Source organism: Dermacentor silvarum, chromosome 2, assembly GCF_013339745.2.
Source record: "Dermacentor silvarum isolate Dsil-2018 chromosome 2, BIME_Dsil_1.4, whole genome shotgun sequence".
In the NCBI taxonomy this organism is placed as follows: Eukaryota; Metazoa; Arthropoda; class Arachnida; order Ixodida; family Ixodidae; genus Dermacentor; species Dermacentor silvarum.
This window is the reverse complement of record NC_051155.1, coordinates 191,654,036-191,675,141: the sequence shown is the minus strand read 5'-3', so window position 1 is coordinate 191,675,141 and position 21,106 is coordinate 191,654,036. Positions and strand designations below refer to the sequence as shown.

Below are 21,106 nucleotides of genomic sequence, written 5' to 3'. Positions count from 1 at the left end.
AAATTCAACGCAAAAAGGGAACTAATGGGTCATCCTTTGTGACTCACAAGCAGCTTTGTCGTCACTTCGTGGTGACATCAGCAATTCCAAAAAACATGACGTTAGTTTATGAGACACTAAAGGAACTCACAAAGGCAATTGAAACAACTCACACAATAATGTTCCGATGAATACCTGGCCACTGCAATATCCCTGGGAATGTTGCAGCAGACAAGGCTGCTAGACAAGCGCATAATAATAACGCCACATACGGTCTCCCTCTAACGCAAGGAGAATTGCGGCACATGCTAAGACAGATATCAGTCCGTGGTTGCAAAACGACATGGTTTGATCAGAACTCGAAATCTTCAGATTTATTTCACATTGACCCTGCGCTACAATTCAAAATCCCGTCCATATTGGACACAACCAGAGCCTTTGAAACACTCATTCACCGTCTGCGGCTCGGTACCGCGTACACAAAACATTTTCTACAAAAAATTTCAAGAGCTGATAGTCCAGAATGTACTTGTGGCCACGCGGATGAGGAAGTGCAGCATCTTCTGTTAGAATGTCCGCGGCACGACACATACAGACAACGTTTAGCACGTGATTTAGGGACATTAGACCGCAGGCCCTTTAGCCTCAGGAAGATCTCAGGTCCTTGGCCAACATATTCGTTGCAAAGACGAGCGTTGATGATGATGTATAGTGTTTAATGGCGCAAGGGCCAGTTATGGCCACAGAGCGTCATGCCAGACGAGCGTTATTGTCCCTCCAAATATTTCTAGAAGCGAGCAATATTCTCGGAAACTATTGAAAAGAGAGTTTATCTGTGATAAACTAAGTCTATGGGATTTTTTTGTCTGAATTTGGTGAATTCAACACCTGGGTTCATGTGCCTTCATTTGAATCGAATCCATGCTATCTCATGTGCCGTGATTTTAATACAGTTACGTGACTGGACTTTACGTTTACTTTAGTGCACCTATGTGAGTGCACTTTATGTGCCGTTTTTCTGAGTTGACTTTCAGTTTTAGTCTGGCATTAGTGCACTTATGTGACTGGATTGTATTTACCTTAATGCGCCTTTGTGACTGAACTTTGTTTTGCTGTATTTCTGAGTTGACTTCCAGTATTAGTGTGGTACTAGTGTACTTATGTGACTGGACTTTGTGTTATTGTGATTTGGAGTCGACATTTAATTTTAAAGCGTGTAGGTTATTTTTTCTTTCATATCTCCATGTGAAAAGAAGTAGCCGGCGCCAATTAAAGGCGTCAACATCTCCTAAATACCATATAATAAAAAAAGCCAATACGACTCCCCAGTGTCCGGCTTGTCCGTCTAAAGGAACAGCCGAATATATTCTATGGTCGTGCCCGGCATTTGAAACTGTCCGGGAGAGGACGCTTCGTTCCTTCAGGGCACTACGACTTCGGGCACTACGAGACTGGACCGATCCTCCTCAAGAACTTGGACCTTCTGACGCCCAGCGTTATTGGCAGGTTTTTTTTTTTTTTACAATACTTCACAGAACCTGAGGGATCTGGTCGGCTCTTCACCGAGAGGACGACAGCGCCAACATACATCAATGAATACAGTGATCCACCTCCGCGACCTCCCTTATCCCCATTCCTTTAATTTCTGCAGTAAGGCTTGAGTCCACTTCAGACAGACGTAAATATATAGGCAGGTAGGTAGTAAACTTTACTAAGGTCCTGAAGTAGTCACCCCCCCTCCGTTTTCATGGAGGGAGGACCGCGGGCCGCTCCCACGTCGGGGCGGGAAGGCCAAGCCTCACCGCCGCCTTCTGGGACTGCCTTGAGTTGATGGAACCAGTCATGACTCTTGATCAGTGCATAAAATGTCTCTTGCGAGATCCCTTGATATGTGTGGTGCTGTAAAGAGGGGCACTCCCAGAGCATATGGTTAAAATCGCTTTATCCGCCGCAGTCAGGACACAAAGGGGAGACCTCCGCGAAACGACTATAGATCGAGAGACTGGGATACGAGTGCATTTGTAATAACCTAAGCGTAACCGATTGAGGCCGTGATAGGTTTCGGTGGGGCAACAGAAATGCCCTGCGAGCAAGTTGATAATGCTTTGCGACTTCGTTAAAGGTGGAGAGTATGTCCCTAAAGCGGGAGGGGGGGGGGGGGGGGGGTCCGTCTCTGCCACCATCGGACCAGACCCGCCGCGGGCCCCGCCCGGTGCACCGGCCCCGGAATAACATTAAGGCTAGCACTTAGGAACGTTTGCACGAAGGTATGATTGCGCGTTGCCACAGTGAACGCTGTACTGCTGTAAGTGCGCAAATAAGAAGCTGGAAAGATGGGCATCGCGAAAATTATTTACGTTATTTGACTCTGCAGTATAAAGGATGAAAATGACACATTGGTGAATGTGCTTGTTCTATCTTTTATGCTCAATGTCGTTTTTGCAGTAGTAATACTTGCTGGAAGCTTGTAAACTTTTCGTAAGACCACTTCGAGTTCATGTGTTGGAATATGGTGACTGCCAATGAACCGTGACGATACTGAACAAAAGTTTTACAGGCTTGCGCTCATCGTGCTTCGACCTGTACTGCAGTCAGCAATGACTTTCAACACCAAATAGTTTTTGCCTAGTAAGAAATACTATACAATACACACCAGAGGAAGCTCGCCAGCCGAAATTACTCGAAAAGCTGTACAATCGTGATAGTTTGTTCGTGAGACACCAGCATATTAAGTGACTGCTTATTATTCCTGCTTCATCTCTTTTTAAATCATTCGTTTCATGACTTTTCCGCTATTGTTTATCTTTTGCGGGGTTCGCTTACAGCTTCCCGACTTTGAGATTGTCCTCAAAGCTGCCTTGTAACAATTAGGCCGAATTTTTTTTGCCATTGCGTTTAGCTTCGATCTTCACTACTACATCGCCGATATAGTTAATCGTTCCTTTCATTGCATGTCCTAACTGGTTTTGACTCAAATACCTGCGAGATTGACCCACCCTTAATTCCTATATTCTTCATCTCTCAGTCGGCGCATTGCTCTAAAACTCTTATGAGATTTCTACACAATGGGCGACTTGTTTTTTCACAAAACTGGTGGCTTTGCTATCGTCTGGTCGTATGACCTTCCAGTTCTAGTTTTGCTTTCTTAGCGTAAAAACTGCTAAAGCATTTCCTTTTTTATTTTGTCCATCTTCAATTAACTCCTGTGCTAACCCGCACTACTCACCTTTCCACGTTTTCGCCTTCACTTACGGTCTTACCAAGTGCTTCAATTGAGACGTCCTCTTGACTTTAGTGTCGGTAACATTGAGGTCCTTGCTTATGGGATTTTCTATTTGCAGTTCAAGCTTGGCGTTTTTCTTCTGTTGATAGACACGCCTTTTCGTTCTGAGTTATGAGCGGAGATTAACGATCAAGATTGACACAGAGGCTATGAGAAACGCCACAGTGGAAGTTTACGGACCTTTGACCACCTCTTGTCCTCCAACAAACCCCACAGTCTCAATACAAAAGCGTAATTTTTGCATTTGGCGACCATCGGAATACGGCCGCAGCGGCCGGAAAACGAACGAGTGACCTCGTGCCTTAAAAGCAGAACACCACTGCCCCTTAGACCGCAATATGTCCGCCCCCTCTTCATTCTGAAGAGTACCTTTACCGGCATAACTCTTCCTGCGCAGTTTCTCTGTGCATTACATAGAGGATATTACTTGCAATGCGCTTGTTCCGACGTTTCTTTCTGTCTTGTTTTACTTCGGTGTACATTGAACTGCAGGCTAATGATGGCGCTAAATGCGTCATCAGAGCATGCACTTTTGAGGTTGTTTCTGTTTCTTAATAAATAAATATACCTTCAATCAAGGATATATGTCATGCTGCGCTTACTTCATCAACGTGTCAAATGAGTGATTACGCACAGTAGACCAAAATGAATAAGCTAACGTGCCATTGAAACGGCGCATACACTGACGCCGAAGGTCAATGTGACGACTGTACGCCCAAGGGCTGCAGCCCGCACCTGCTGCTGTGCTGCTGCATAGGTGGGACGCATGGAGAGATGCGCGCAGCTGACAATCACACAACTGCCCGTCAACTATGGAAGTCCTCTCGCAATTAAGCCGTTGTGTCGCAACAGTGCATGCGGTTCGCTTGAAGGTCGTTCAACTCTTTACTATACTAGATTGTTCACAAAGCTGGCTCACGACCATCACCGAGGCTCACATTGTGCGAAAGTGGTAGGCACACTTGGCACAATTGTTTGTGAGCAGCTATTGCGAAATTTCTTCGATCATATTCACTCGGCAGGCGTAAGTTACATTTAGCACGTGGTGTTTGCCTTTAATGAAACACCCTCCGCAGTGGATGATTGGACAGGGTGTTGTGCCACGGGGCCTCAAGAGTCAGGCTCGATTGTCAAACGAGTGCAGATGGTGTTACTACAGCCCAGGTGCAGCTTCAAGACGTTAAATAATGTAATTAAATTACAAATGTCTTAATCGAGCCCCCACAAACACTGCAGATACTTTTTCGGGCGTTTAGGCTTTACGCAGCCGATCGCTACAACCTTGATAAACTTTGATTCACAGGAATAGCCGATATATATGCATGTAGGCTGAGCGATAGCTGTCGTTAAAATTTCCGCCTTTAGACAATACAGCTGATAAAGCATCGTTAGAGAAGTGCTGTTAACTAGAGATTAAAGACTCGGGAAGTGTTAACCGGAGGTTAGAGCAATGTTGTGACTGGTGGGCACAAAGCGAAGGTAGAAAAATTACGCGGAAAAGCACCCGTTGATGGTCTCGATACTTCTTTTGTTTTTGAGAGCATGATGAAGGCCGCTGCATTGACTAGTGTTCCCCGTGTCCTCTAGAAAAAGCCCCCAGGAATTCACTTAGCGACCATGCATCTGCCCCAGTCAACCATGTAGGCACACGTCCCGGTCAACAGATGTCAAAGCTGATAGGTTCATGACGGCAACACCTAAGCATGCTACGAATAATTTAATTTTCTAAATACAGGCTACAGGTAGCTGGAGGATTTGAACTGTAAACGAAAAAAAAAAACTTTGTGATCCTTCAAGACGAATATATGCTGAACCGAACATCGCTTGGCTTGACCTCCGTGGCTGGGCATCTACCGTGGCTTACATAGCATCAAATTGACTATAAAACATACGCGTGCGGGATTTGCGTAATAATCTGTAGCTCCTTTTCAACATATGTCTCAAAGAATGTGGATTATTGCGAATGAGTGCGTAATCATGTTTTGCATATTTTAGGAAATAGCTTTCTTCAATACCATACCGACGCCAGTAACATCCCTTTAGGCTCCAAACACACGGAACTGCGCAAAAATTGGTACAAGCCAAGCAACGTTAAGAAGCAGTGATCGACGTAGTGTCAAGATGTCAAGCTTGTTTCACGGTGGTTGGTTGTTAGACGTCATGGCCTCTGTGACCTTCTCCTTCGAGCGCTTACGAAACTTTCAGCTGTTTCTAACGCCGCATTATGACCTGAGAGACACCGAACGCGTGTTCAGCAATACACTACCAAACAACGGGGTCCGACCGGCAGCCGATGAGGATGTAAGAGCTTATACATGTGTGGTTGCACGGTAGAGTGTAGTGAAAGCGGCTTGTGCGTGCCAGCTCGCTGCAGATACGATGCGAGGCCTCGAAAAGCACGGTTACAGGAAACCTCGACCGCATGCAACGTGGCGCGTGATGGAGACGCCCTGTCATGCGGAACGCCATCGCCTGTTTCCACATATTTGAGCTGACGGGCACGGCCTTCACTAGACGATGTATAGCTTCCGCCGGTTGTTAGTTTTTCGTGCAGAATAGGTAGGTGAGGTCAGTTCCGGCTTATTCTATTATATGACTTGGTGGTAGCGTGTGAGGTAAGTGTGCGGGCCAAATAACATAAATGGCGTGAAACTGGTACGAAAGAACGAGATGGGCAGCAACGCATACCGTTGTCTGCCGCGTTATATTGTCCCGTTCAGAGACTGTTTATAATTATTGTCGAATTATCATACAGTCCAAGTGATTAGGTATACGTGCGCATTTGCGCCGTTCGGTCACTTGAAAATAATAGATTTTCCGAACGTTAGCACTCCAATTTCTGCAGTGAAAGCTATGATGGCGCCGTTCGTGGCAGCTGAGAATCCTTTTCTAGAGAAAGTAACGGCAACTGGTGTCAAAAATGCACTGAAACTTTTTAGAATTCGAAAGCTAGCGCCTGCGCAAACCTCCAGGGTGATCATTTTCAAGTCATACAGAATTTTTAAACATTTTCTGTGGCAGATAGCACAATTCTTGTCCTTGAGCTGGTTTCTTAGAAGAGGCGGACATTACTAGCACAAGAAATCGAAACACAGATTCAAATAATTAGCGAAAATTCACCAATTAACGTCTTAATTATTTACGTTACAGCCATATTGCAATTTACGAATTGTAGCCGGTGAGATTGTGAGACATATCCACTTGAAATGAATTTCAAGGATGACACCAATTTCGAGATACTATTCCCCAAGGTGTGGGCCGAAATACATTGCCGTTCCATTAACTTTTGTGCTTCAATGCATAAAAGAGCGTTTTGGTAAAGAAGTTAAGTAAGTAGAACAACAGTACATTTTTACGGCACGTTTGATGGCGGATATCTCGAAGCTGGTATCATTTTGAAAGTTCATTCCAAGTGGATACGCCTTGCAAACTCACCGGATACCATTCGTAAATTGCCATATGTGCTGCAAAGTCAATAATTAAGCAGTTAATTAGTGCATTTTGGCTAATTAGTTGAATATGTGTTTCTATTTCTCGTACAGGTAATATCTACCTCTCTGAATAATCCCGCTCAAGGACAAGAATTAAGTTATCTGCAATTAACAGGCGATTTTTAAATATTCCGTAAAATTTTCCGTAATTCCGTAAATTATCACCCCGTATACATTCGTGCCTGTAACACCAGCAGCTGAGAGTTGTGTCATTGGGTTGGAACTATGCCACGCCACTAGCTCGTTTTTTATGGTGGTACATTTGTGAGTAATAATACTATCCTTCGCTGACTATTTTGCTTTCGTCAATGAATAATATGCAGTCTGTAGATGTAGTCCATTCATAGTGATGCTCGTCTAGAGTAGGCCGCTCAGGCTTAGCAAACTCTGGCTGAGCAAAGTTTATAGAACGGTGCTATCAGAAAAGCGAGGGTTTGATTCTTCTTTTTAATTTTTTGTCTCCTTTTGATACTCTCATACATCTCATACAAAGCTAGTTTGCAAATGCTCACTTCGGACATTTCGTGCACTCACAACCATGGATACGCATACTCCACCTCATTCTTAGTAAAGAAATAAAGCCCATCTAAGTTATCACAACATTTACTAGTCTTAGTATTTTTTTCTGCAAAGATTTGGTTCAGTGGGAATTCCGGGCATCTTTTTTGGTCATATCAGCAGAAATACTATGAGTATATAGACTACCGTGAGCATATAAACCAGTAACATGACCACTAAGACTTGCTCACTGCGCGATATAAAGCACTCGGGGATTAATTATTTTTATTTATTCAACATACAGGCCATGAAGCTGGCCCATGCAGGAGGGACATTACACATTGACAATGTAATATGATAATGACATCTACATGTAACATGTAATGTGGCATGTACATGTAACAATGTATTATTAGTATACTCACAGTAGAAATAGACATGTCACACGTCATCATTATCGACATCCTTGCGAATAATCCAGCTTTTCCGCACTCAGCAACGATATGTTCTTCACCACGGATCCGCCCAACCTCGTCGAACCTGTGAGCACTAGGCGCGCCATCTTCCCGAAATTCGCGGCGTACTTTCCTACAGTCTCGAAGTTGATGGGTCCGAATTTGTCAAAGGGACAGTAGTAAGCCCTGTGTCTGAAGAACACGTGCACGGCTGTGAAGTTCCTCCAGTCGTCGTTGCACTGTTCAAACAAGATCCTCGTGATGTCTTCGTGCACTCCGAAGTCACACGGAATTCTGTAAACGAGGTGCGGCTTCGTGTCGAGGATCTCCAGTGTGGGTACATGACCGGCGTTGTAATACCAAAGGTCAGGTCGGTACTTGTGATACGACTCGTAATACAGACGCAGGAACTCGGATCGTTTATGGGCCACGATGATCTGGTTGCCCATCCACTGGCCTGGCGGCCATCCTATGGCCGTCTCGTAGCGCCTGTACTTGTCAAGATTCTTCACGATGTAGGAGTCACTATCGAGGTAGATGCCTCCATACTTTCTCAGCACCCTGATGCGAACAATGTCGGAGGCGTGCTCGATCCAGCTCACCTTGGTGCCAAAAATTGTCTTCGGCTTGTCGACGTACCTGAGAGTCAGTCGCGGGATGTCTTTGATGTCTTTCCAGTGCGCGCTTTGGATGGTCGCGCTGCAGTTGTCGCAGTGAATCATCAGAAAGTCAGGGCTTTGCTGGAGCCAGGCCGCTCGAATGCTCACAACCTCGATAAAGGATAACGGAGCATTACCGAGCCTTATGAAATGCACAATGTTTGGCACAAACGTGTCGTTGTACTCTTCTACGGTCACCTCCGGCACGGGCAGATCCCAACAGTAGAACGGCGGAAGCGGATGTCTTGGCTTATTCAGATAAAGTACGGAGCATGTGGCGAGAAACGTAGCGCCTAATACGAGGCAATAAAGATGCTTTACCTTAAATCGCTTGCTTACAGAAGTACGGAAGTGCATCTCGTACCTTGATCTGGAGAACGCGCACTATAAAAACTCCCTGTATCTTCCTTTGTCCGTTTTAGTTGGATTGTCCACTGAGCTTTGGTACCACAAGTTTCATGCATAAACCAACACCTGCATCCCTATGGTCGGCAAAGAGGCAAGCCAAATTCAAGAGCAGGTTCCTGTTGGGGCCGAGGAGCACAGCACTGTAGAAGAAGAAAAAAAAAACTTGTAGACAGCCGTGCTAGCCGTGGTTTGACTACTGGCGTAGTCGTTGTCGTAGTACATTCAGTTCTCTGCTGGAGCTCTTTTAGCTCACCCACTGCGATTTTGTCGAGCAAATATGACACCGGATGTCTTCTTGAAGCAGAAGCTCGTTGATGCCATGAGAAACACGGACGAATGACGGTAGCGTATCTTCCGCTCTCACTGTCGCAATATTCAATTGCCGGATGGTTGAATCAGTGCCGTGCAAGCTACATAGGCTTTCGTTCTGCTGCTTCCTTTTTCACGCTTGGAAACGTTATATGAGGCGAGCACTGCGCGCCTACCGCTACACTAACAACGCTTAGTCAAAACATCACGCATCTGCTCCGACGAGTGCCCAACCTTCGCCCCGTGAGAGGGAGCAGATCAGCGGGCGTGGTCGCAGTGGGGCGCCGGCGTAGGCGCGGGGCTGCTGCACAGGTGCTGCTGTCCAAAGTGCGATAGCTACTTGTGCACGTCTTTCTTCCCAAGCATGCATGTTGTGTCAGCTACTTGCTTGTATTTAGATTTGCTGTAATGATGGTACGGAGCATTTCAGCAGAGGCAGCAGAGTTTGAAGTATAGCAAATAGTCCGTGTGTAGTGCAGTGGAACAGCACGAAATATGACGCATCTATTGGAAAGCACAGAAAAGTGCTGAAAGAAAGAATGTGTATTCGAAAAACGCCGACAAGGTGTAACCTGCGGCTTTGATGAACTCACCAGGGCTCCTTACGATGCGTGAATATGAAAGTGAAAATGAAAACGTCTAAAGAAGAACATAAATATGCCTAAAGTGTCCTAAGCACGCTCAGTGGCAATATTTCTTTTACCCTTTTTTTGATATATTAAAGAACTACATGAGTCTGTGCCACACAATAGTCTAATTGAATGCATAATGAAGAGAACGGAACATGTTGGCTGGGTCGATTTTAGGGACGCGTGAGAGGTGTTGAGCAGGAACATTTTACACCTTTTATTTTTTTTGCCTTAGGTTAATTTTGCATCCTATCTGATTAAATTAAAAATTGGGTTTACCTTCCCGAGCCTGCGCAGTTTTTTATGAGTCACGCCGTAACAGAGGGCTCCGGATGAATTTGACCTGTTGGGGTTCTATTAACTCTTTCGTTACAGCGCCTTCTCAAATCAGGCACCGGTGATCGATGATACTCATTCGTGGTTTCAAGATGTTGCAGTTGTCGTTTATCAAATACATAGCCTTATTGATTGAGTAGCGGAGTAAAAAAAGCTGAGTATCGTTTTATTTATTATTTATTTTGCAGCATCACTATGAATTTTGATGCCACTTTTACCAAACTAAAGCGAGCGTGCTGTGGCAGAAAATTGCCTTTTGACGCTTCCAAAAAAAAAAAATGTCACAGTTTCGCCCTAAGGGCGAAGCAATGAATGCGATAGCAACACAGCAATGTCATACGAAGTAAGGTGAGCGGCTTTGGTAGCAATATGAATTGTAGTAAACATGAGCTGATTAAGTAAGCAGGTGTGCTGCGGCGTAAGTAGACCGACATGAAGAGAGACTCGATGACCACGAGAAGGCGCGTGTGAAACGGTGGTGTTGATGAGAAGCGCTTCCCGTGGGCAGCGCGTGCGAAGGGACACACCTGTAGCGCTGCACTGCCGACCCGGGCAGCATTGCATGCGTAGCGTGCGTCGGAAAATGTGGCCCGACTATTACTAACTGATTGAACAAGCGTGGTGTGAGCGTGCACAAACAAACATGAATAGATCACACTGAATGACTGCAGACAACGACTGTCAAAACGCAGGCAGCAAGCGCATACGCCGCACCAACGGGCGAAGGTACGTGCCGTCTATCGCTTCAACGGAAACTGAGCGGCGAATGCACGGCGCATAAAGGTCAGAGCCGTGTGGTGATAAGTGACGGTGCGAGCGAGCGACGAGCGCGGTTGTTGGCAGAGAGAAAGTACGCCCCCCCCCCCCCCCCCCCCTGCGCTCCCTCCGGCGCTGGCTTCCCGCTTCCTTGCTTGCGCGTGGGAGATTGAGTGCGTTCACTCTCCGTGATAGCGCGCGTCCCCGCACGCTTCCGCTCGGGCATACGGCGCGCGGCGAAGATTTTATCTATAGGGAACCTCACGGCGACGGCGACGGCGACGGCAGAAATCCGGTTGAAGTGTCCATATAATTGCTATCGTAATAAAAGACAAAGTGCGGGCGATTTGTGATTACGAAACATCAGCATAATTTTTTCGTTATTCGACCAACATTAATAAGTTCGACAGCGATATTACATTGTCAGATTAACAATTTCACATCGATGAAACGTGATAATAGGAAGGAAATATCGGGAGCAGTCTGCCGGTAAGTTTAGGCTCCAACTCGGACGGCTTTCATTCCTTTCAAGCGCACTTCGATAGGTCTGCCGCACGTCCATCCTGCAGAACTGGGCTATTCGAATATCTTTATAACAGTTGCAGTTTCAGAGAAGCGCAAACTTCGGCCAGTTTATGTTCAGAATTGAGCTTCTTTAGCTGCTGGACCTCGACAGAGAATACCACAAAGACCTGCCTAACCTGAAAACCAGTACGATATCTTCGACATCAACTCAGAAAGATGAAGAGACAATATCGCAAGATGTGCTATCTGGAGCGCAAAGCCGAAAAAAAAAATCATGAGCCATTCCACTCTGTGAAGGTGGATGACCAACGAAGCTGTTTAGCACGCGACACAGAGGTGACACAAAATTTTGAACAGCCGATCACGCACCCTAAAAGTACACCCAAACTGCTTGTCCAGAAAGTCCTATTTTGAATTTAGCGTATGCTCCATTAAAGTTATCCAATTCAGCAGCATGCTATCTGCGTCTTTTTGCCGTGTTGTGCGCCTCGCGACGTTGGTCGTCTTGCATGGCGTCCCGCATGCGCTTGGCGTTTTGTGCACGACCTTCATAGGTGGTGTTTGCCACCCACCGGCAACGATTGCATTCGCGTCCCTGTTTCTGCCGTCGCTCTTAGTAGGCGCGTTGCTCCTCGGGAGCTCGGACTAAACGCGGCCTCCCCATTGTGACGACAGAAGAAAAGTGAAATTCAAAATGAAGAACGGCAACTTGTATTTCTGGTTTTCTATAAACATTCGCGTGAACGGCGGGACCACCGCCCCAAGGAGCCGGAGGAAACGAGACACGTGTGACGTTTCGACGGCACCGCCACCACGGTAGACTGGAAGGAAAGGAAACTAGATACGCAAGCGCTTGGAACGCCGACAAAGAGAGTGCGGTCCGAACGTAGACATGGCCGACGCAGGTCGCACAGCGGTAAATCTTTGAGAAACCTTTATTATCTACCTGAAGGTCTACTGATCTTGAAAATGGTGCCTATTGATAACTAATCTACTCAAAATGCCTATCCAAGTGATGAGACGTATAAGCTTTTGCATAGAATCAAACGATTTTGCATCAAAATCGGGACCTGAGGTTTTGCACACGCAGAACAAAAATGCACGGAACACTATCCATAAACAGCTTCGCTGTAAGAAACAACGTTTACCGCCAGAAATTCACAGTTACCCGTGCCTTTGGAAGCAGAGGAATTGCTTCACTGCATGGCACCCGCGCACACGAAAGGCTAACTCCCTTGTGTTTTGAACCCAAAGAACAGATGTGTGCTGAATATATTATAGAACTGTGTTCTGGGTACATATGTCTGTAAAACGTGTACTATGACTTATTTTACATTATATTTTGTAGATAACTCGATTCTATAAATTATTTCTATCAAGTAGCCAAAAAATGTCGGCCTCACAAATTTTGTTAACTATTTATGGGAGAATTCACATTAAGAATTTTTTCTTTGCAACCTATGTATTTGTGACCACAAATAAGTTTTTTAGAAGTTATATTGCTGCGTTATACGCTAAAGCGTTTTCTGCGGCGACAAATTTTTTCCCTTGGTCCCCTAAAATGGTACACAAACGTTCTGGGAAACTATCCTAGCTGAATAATTTCGCGAACGAAATCTAAGTACACTAACGTTTTGCATGGCCCCCGTCGAAATGCGGCCGCCGCAGCCTGGAATCGAACCTGTGACCTCGTGCTTAATATTAGAATGTCAAATCATACATTCATAAACAAAGGAATATATAATAGCTTCCATTATCGCTCCGGCCCTTACTGAACTGTTCTTAGATGAAATTGAAGGAGATATATTCTAGGCACCCCCCCCCCCTCCCCGTAACCTCAACTTTAGAAGAAGAAACTTTATTAAAAAGAGGGGGGGGGGGGGGGAGTGACGGGACGTGGAGCATTATGTGTGGGGCCCTATGTCCAGGGCTCCACTGGCCTTAGCCGCCCGTCGGACATTTTCCAGAAGTGCTAGCTGCACCTCTGGGTCCGAGACCCTAGCTGTGCTCCGTGTTAGACTTTATCTTTATCCCTAGGAAGACTTTATCTTTATCCCCTTTAATCTTTATCCCTCTTTATTGCTAGGTTGTCTGGTTTTATTGCGATAGCAATTATATGGAAACTCCAAGCGTATTTCTGCCGTCGTCGTCGTCGTCACCGCCGTCGCCGTGAGGTTCCGTATAAAGTCCAACGGCGATAAAATTGTCGCCGTGCGCCGTACGCTGTATGTGCGAGTGAAAGCGTGCGAAGGTGATCTGGCAATCGCGGCTCAATGTAGCGAACGCAAGGGAGGAAGGCGGGCCGGAAGCGCGCGGTTTGCTTTCGCGCGCGAGGCACGGGGGCGAAGCGACGGACAAAAAGAGGGGGGGGGGGGGGGTGCTTTCTGCGCCATCGGCTGCTGCTCACAGCGCGGCGCCGTATCTTGAAAGCAATCTGCGATGTGGGCGAAGTGCGCGCCCGCATGGCCCTTATCTTCCAAACGATCTGCGATGGGGACAAAGTGCATGCGCCGAGTGCCGGTAGCTTTGTATGCGCTTGCTTTGGACATTAAGTTCGCGTTGAAGCGAGACGAGAGACAACGCGAAGGTCAATTTCCCCGCTGCTGCTGGTGCGCTTTCTCACTCCGGCGTTCTTACAGCGAGTTTCCGCGGTCATCGAGCGAGATGTGTTCATGTTTACCTGTGCGCGCGTGACACCGGGCTTGTCTATTTAGTTAGTAAGCCATGTCTACAACTTTAAACGGCTCCATCAACTACTATCCTTGCTTCGTATAGCTCTCTACTAATTTGCTATCGCAATCGATGCTTCGCATTTCGGGCGAAACTGTGACTTTCTTTTATTGCACCCGCACCAGATGTAGTATAATGTCCGTCTATCGCCACACCATGTACAAATATCCAGGTAGAGCGTCGGATAAACTTTATTAGCCTTAATAAATTTGGATTAACGTTTGTTTGAAGTTTTCAGAGGTCTGCGTCCTCCCTACCTTTGATGGATTTAGGGGCAGTTCAGTATCTTTTGCCTGTGAGACGTTGGTGAGCTAGAATATCCCTGGGTGTTGTCGATATTGACATTTGGCTCTAGGGAGCTGAGGGCTCTGCTCGGTTACTAAATTCTTGAGCTAGAGCGTCAGCCCTTTCGTTCCCCTCGAGCCCTGAATGTCCCGGGAACCAGATCAACCTGTGGTTATGATCAAGTCTATGTCTCATTAACTTCATGGTTGCAATGGGCAGCCGGCCCTGCACGCCTCGTGTGAGTCCGCCAAAATCACTGACGGCTCTCCTCTGTGTTCTTTGTATCTTATGGCTAAGGCTATACCCGAAGCTTCCGCCTTTGTAGCCGAAGTTGTCCGTAGAGAGGCGTTCGTCTGCAGTTTCATGTTGTTATCGACTGCTGTAATTACATAGCTCCGTCTGTGGGAGCTGGCTGCGTCAACGTATGTGACGTTTCGGTCTGACCTAAATTTCTTCCGGAGCCATTTGATTCTTTCCTTGCCGTCTGTTCTGTTAGTGTGATAATCGTAGTTCATGTTTTTGGGGATAGGTGCTGCTGCAACCTTTTTTTGAATTTCGTGGGGTACGTCTGTCAGCTCATCATGGAGGTTCTTCTTCTTTCTGGGGATTGTACGTGCCAAAACCATGCAGTTCTGATTATGAGGCACGCCGTAGTTGAGGGCTCCGGATTAATTTTGACCACCTGAGGTTCTTTAACGTGCAATACAAGGCAAGCACACGGGCGTTTTTGCATTTAGCCTCCATCGAAACGCGGCCGCCGCGGCCGGGATGCTGAGAATAGGGTGGGAGCCCAAATGTGATCAGGAGCGCCCTACCAGCAGAGCTCTGACTTAGTCTGTCCCTCTGAGCGATCAGGACCGCCACCGTCAGCTCCCCATAAGTATTGTGCATTACCAGAGCCAAAACTTGCCCTGTCGATGTTCCTAGGGGCAGGCCGAGCGCCGCTTTATAGGCGCTCCTGATGAGGTAGTCCACCCCGTCCTCCTCTCTCCTGCCCAGCGAGTGGTACGGTAGTCCGTACCATTACAAGTCTGCTCATTACAAGGGCTTGTATGAGCCGAATGGTGTCTTTTTCCTTCATACCTTTTCTGTGATACGTGATTCGATAAATCATTCTTGCAATCTGTTTGACTGTAGATCTAAGCGTAGTTATGGTATGATCGGCTTTGCAGTTGCTTTGGACCCAGAATCCAAATATGCGGACCTTGGTAACCTTTGCTATAGCGTGGCCATCTACTTCTAGATTGATATTACCGTTGCTCTTCTAGTATTTATTATGTATGCGTATGACTTCAGACTTTTTTTGGCGCATAGCTGAGTCCACTGTCTCGCGCGAACTCCGCTACGGCCTTCGCGGTTTCCTGAAGCGTTTGTTCTTTTTCTGCTAAGGACCCCCTAGTAGCCCAGAGTGTGATATCATCTGCATAAAATGTGTAGCCTAGGTGTGGTATCTCGTTAAGGGCTCGAGCAAGCCGGCGCATAGCAATGTTAAATAATAGGGAGGAGATCATCTCCCCTTGTGGTGTGAATTTGTTAGGCATCGAAAACGCCGACGAACGTATCTGGCCCATCCCAATTGTTGCAGTTTGTTCCGAGAGGAAATATTTAACGTAGTTGAATGTTCGCTCTCCGCATCCAATCCCGTTGAGTTCCGAAATGACAGCTTCATGTGAGATATTATCGAAAGATCCTTTTAAATCTAGGGTCAATATTAGATGTTCTCCGCCTTTAGGTACGCAGCTTAACACCCCTTCTTTAAGCAGGAGAAAAGCATCCTGTGCTGAGAGCCCGGCGCGGAAGCCGATCCTGGTTGCCGGAAAAAAAATTCTTTTTCAATGTAATTTTGGAGCCGGGCTTGGATTACCCGCTCGTATAGCTTTCCCATGCACGATGTTAGCGAGATGGCCGTAAGGCTTCGAGAGCGGGTTTGTTGCCTGGTTTAGGTATGGTTATAATTTCAGACTCCTTCCACTCAGGGGTAACGTGACCTTTGGACCAGCATTGCTCGTTGAAAAGCTGTGTGATTCTTTCAAGCACCTCGTTACTAAGGTTTCGGATCATTGCGCTTGTTATGCGATCCGGCCCCGGGGCGAAGTTCCCATTAGAAGCCTGAGCCGCCACGAAAACTTCCTCTTTCTTTATGGGTGCGTCTCAATCGGTATTTTCGATTGCTTGGTGCACGCCAGTGTCCCAGGGAACGCGGTGCATTGTTTCACACGCCAATACTTCAATATCCGTAGTCCTCATTACAAAAGAAAGTCAAGTCATAAATCAGGCTGGTACCAGTGGTACCCATTATGCCAGAGATGAACGTACAAGGAGTCCGTGCAGTAAACGGTAACTTTGACGTGAACGTTCATTCTGGGCCGCCAAGTTGTCTGTTGGCAGTGCCAGCAGACTGAAATTTCGTAACGACAGTGCTTGTCAATGCTCTTGACCAAGTATGTGCTAGTAATCAGGTAGATGCATTTTAACTTCCTAATGATCCTTAATGCAATTGCAGAAAAATGATGGTGCACGTTTTCACGGAAAATCGTGTACCATTGCTCTAAGCTATAGGGCGAGGGCCACAATGACCCTGATGTTTTTTTCAGTTGGGACTGCAAGCAGTCGCGCTGCAGTTGTACAATTGGGACACCGAGCAGTCGCACTGAAATTGTAGCGGTAGATGAGGAGAAGATTTGGAACCTGATGATGTCGTGCTACCCGAATGCAGAGTTCTGCGAATGAAAACAGTGTGTTATTGCGATAGCAATTATATGGATACTTCCACCGGATTTCTGCCGTCGGCGTCGCCGTCGCCGTGAGGTTCCGTATAGATAAAATCTTCGCCGCGCGCCGTATGCCCGAGCGGAAGCGTGCGGGGACGCACGCTGTCACGGAGAGCGAACGCACTCAATCTTCCACGCGCAAGCAAGGAAGCGGGAAGCGAGCGCCGGAGGGAGCGGGGGGGGGGGGGGGGTGCATTTCTACTCTGCCAACAACCGCGCTCGTCGCTCGCTCGCACCGTCTCTTTTCTCCACAAGGCTCTGACCTTTATGCGCTGTGCATTCACCGCTCAGTTTCCGTTGAAGCGATAGACCGCACGTACCTTCGCCCGCTGCGGCGTATATGCGCTTGCTGCCAGTGTTTTGACAGTCGTTGTCTGCAGTCATTCAGTGTGATCTATTCATGTTTGTTTGTGCGCGCTCACACCACAGTTAGTAATAGTCGGCCCACATTTTCCAACGCACGCTACACATGCAATGCTGCCCGGATCGGCAGTGCAGCGCTACAGGTGTGTCCCTTCGCACGCGCTGCCCACGGGCAGCGCTTCTCATCAACACCACCGTTTCACACGCGCCTTCTCGTGGTCATCGAGTCTCTCTTCATGTCGGTCTACTTACGCCGCAGCACACCTGCTTACTTAATCAGCTCATGTTTACTACAATTCATATTGCTACCAAAGCCGCTCACCTTACTTCGTATGACATTGCTGTGTTGCTATCGCATTCATTGCTTCGCCCTTAGGGCGAAACTGTGACATTTTTTACGAGCAAGACTAAATGTAGGATGTTCGGGAAGACGAAACCGTATGCTGTGTGCGATAAGCTTGCCTAAGCATCTGAACTTGAGCGCGGTGTTTTAACGCGACAGCGTTAAGGGCCCCGTGTCGAAGAAAATCCGGCGTCGGCGCCGGTGTCGGCGTCCGTGGCGGAGAAAATCATCCCGAACCACCCCGACCGCGCACGCCCTTCGCGTTGCGCAAGGCGTTAGTCAACGAAAATTGAATTTCTCACAGTGAAATCCGTCAGAAAAATGGTAAAGTACGACTTAACAACAACCTACATACATGGTGGCGTCGGATTGTATTTTGAATGTACGAGAAAAGATAATTCTGTCACGAGGAAACTCAAACACAGACCCCTTTTCCAGCATTTCTACCATACCAACAACGGCGCGCTCGGGTAGGTTACTTGCGAAAATCCTATCCAGATGGCGCTCGCATCCTTGGCAAGTCAAATTGGGACTTAGCCTGCCTAATTCGTTTTGGACACGCGCACGCGTCGGGACAATAGCAAACGATTATTAAGTGCTAAAAAAAGGCTCCTAGGGTCTTCAAATTTTAATATAAGACGACTAATGTTGCCCCTAAAAAACTTCTCCCCAGCAATGCATTTCTGTTTGAAAGTGAAGCCGACTTTAATGGGACTGGTGTATGCTTGGTCTTTATAAGCTGGCTTTCCCACGTTTTGTGTTGCAGTGAAGCCTACTCATAAAGAAAAAGGTGATGCGAACGGAGCCCGATAACGCTATCGCGTTCCACTCTTAAAGGCGAAGCTTAAGCGTCCTCCAATTTTTCTTTCCGGAAGTGAAAACTGAGGAACATGGAAAACATTCCAGTAACTCTTGCCATGTATTCCAGGTGATGTCTTCGGAGCCGTATACAAAGAAAAGAAATATTCATTTTCCTCTCGTTGAGATCAAAGAACGCAAGGTGTTCATATGTGTTGTTAGGGACGTGTACACCTGGGTACTTCGAACATGAAGGTCTGTAGTGTGGCCGCAGTCATAAGGTTATATAAGAATAACAGGGAAAATAAGCACAAATAGCATTACATATTTATTCGCAACAGAATGAAAATCACGTGTTCAAGAGTTGCACGTTATAGCTCTAGCACCTCAGGTGTTGCAAATAACTGCGCAAAACTGCCAACTTTAAGGACGAGCGTAGGCATGTTGGGTGGTATTGTCCTCAGTACAAACACTATAGCGGCAACTTAACTTTCAAAGCCGTCGCTAACATGTAAATCTGCGTGGTTTTCACTCGGCGAGTTGTGATGAATAAGCGCACACCAACAGACTGCTCGAGTATTTCTGCCAACTTCGTGGAAAACAACATTGTTGAACACGAAACACGCTGTAGGCTGACGTGGCTTGAGCCGCAGCTTGATATGCTATCGGTGTTCGCTCGCAGTCGTCTTATCATTCCTCCAACCTGTGGCCCAAGATAACATTTCTCGAGGGCGCTGAGCGATCCCAAACGATATTGACTTGACAAAGATTCACTAATAAGGTTTAGAAAAAAACGTGTTTTATAGGTATTTTGTTTGTAGCTCGTGTTGGGACTCGGGGCAGCGTTTAGGCCGGTGATACTTCTAGTCACAGGGATAAGTACGTCCGGGCCTAAGAGCGAGAGAAAAGGGGCTTCTTTTACAATACGTACAGTGACTCCTGATATAGAAGCCCACTCCATGTAGGAGCACTTTGACTGTCCGCCTTACTACATGTTTCAGCACACATGAGAACACGTCAGGACACACCCACTGAACCAAATGTGTCCGCTTATAAAGCGGCGGTCTTCCCCAGTTCCCTACACAAGGGACTTCGATGGCCTTGATGCGGCCAATCGCGGAGGGGTTTTATTGTCCGCAGAACTCCGCCTCTGATATGCAACCTTCGAAGCAAGGACGAGGCAATATGGAAACAGGGGGTTCGCACTCCTTCCACAAAAGTCGTCAAGTTGGTTTCTTGCTCTCAGTGACGGTCATCTTGCCAGGGTCGCGAGAGTGACCTTTGTCCTGGCCCCAGCTTCCACGAAGGAAGCTGGGCTTGTGGTCACTTCTAAGTGAGCTTCTTTGTCATCGCGTCAGAACCGGTGCCGGGCGGCGTCGCCAGGTAGGCGGCCGCTGATGAAGGGAGTGGAATCAGGGGAATCGCCCAAAGAATGGGCCCTGCCGATTCGGGACGCAACACTGGTGCTTTTGTTCGTTGGTTGCACGCTCATGTTTGACTTTGCCATGCTGTGGGGCTAGTTCCTTCACGTACGCTTTGTTCTGAAAGCGGATGGGGCGGAAAATTTGGTATCGCTAAGTATCCCAATGTATCACCTTGTTTGAAAAGAAGAACGTGTAAGAAAAAAGGTTAGTCTCGTAGTGACGAGGTGATCAGGCCGCTGTTTTTATGCAAGTCGGAGCAAACTCCATGCTGCGAAAGCGCACTGCACCACACGGCTTGGTCAGGTAATTCGTAGTTACCGAGGTGAAACGTGGAACTAAGTGAACTCACAATAAAGAAGACTGCCCAAGATGATTTGCCAGCGCTGCCTCCACCCGTTGTGGTAGCTCCGTGGCTATGGCGTCGCGCTGCTGAGCTCGAGGTCACTGGTTTGATCCCGGCCGCGGCAGCCCCATTTCGATGGTGGCGAAATGCAATAAATGCTTGTTTACTTTGATTTAAGTGCACGTTAAAGAACACCAGGTGGTCAAAATTAACTCTGAGTCTCCCGCTACCACGTCCTTCACAATCAGTTCATGGATTTAGAACGTTTCATGCAATGTAAGCTCACTAGCGGGTCACACGCAGGCTCGCACAACAGCTGCCGTTCCGACGTTTGAAATTGGGAAACAATCGCAGACACGTGGGAGAGGTGTGGGGCAAAGGAGAAAGTAGAGGTGTGACGGCACGTAAGGACAGAAAAACACATGCGAAAAAGTGTGCTGCATCTTGATAGCTTATCAAGTTGGAGAGGTCTGGCGGAGCCAGATACCATTTGCGTATTTGATAGCCGGGTGTATGCGACACTAGTTGGAGATACGCGTCGTTTTCGTGCATGTAACACTGAGTGCAGTAAGGCGGAGTTCTATAGTTTCCTCATAGGAGTGGGTCCAAAGCGCATCTTAACAGAAGAGGCGAAAGCAGCTCAGAAGAAGCGGAGCACAGAGCAGGAAATAATTCTATATGCAGTAAAGCGTGCTGTCAAGCGTGAACAAGAGATCCAAGC

The 21,106-nt window shown here is 47.1% G+C and overlaps 1 protein-coding gene across 1 annotated transcript; it reads right to left on the bottom strand.

Moving 5' to 3' along the window:
• Positions 1 to 7,200: 7,200 nt before the first annotated feature.
• On the bottom strand, positions 7,201 to 9,323 carry LOC119442357 (uncharacterized). Its single transcript, XM_037707204.2, has one exon. It carries the CDS (start codon positions 8,720 to 8,722, stop codon positions 7,706 to 7,708), a length of 1,017 nt encoding a protein of 338 aa, XP_037563132.1. The 5' UTR covers positions 8,723 to 9,323; the 3' UTR covers positions 7,201 to 7,705.
• Between the last annotated feature and the right edge of the window lie 11,783 nt (positions 9,324 to 21,106).

What these genes read in the sequence shown, in the direction of transcription:
- LOC119442357 (XM_037707204.2), bottom strand. Translation starts at nt 8,722, where the DNA reads ATGCACTTCCGTACTTCTGTAAGCAAGCGATTTAAGGTAAAGCATCTT.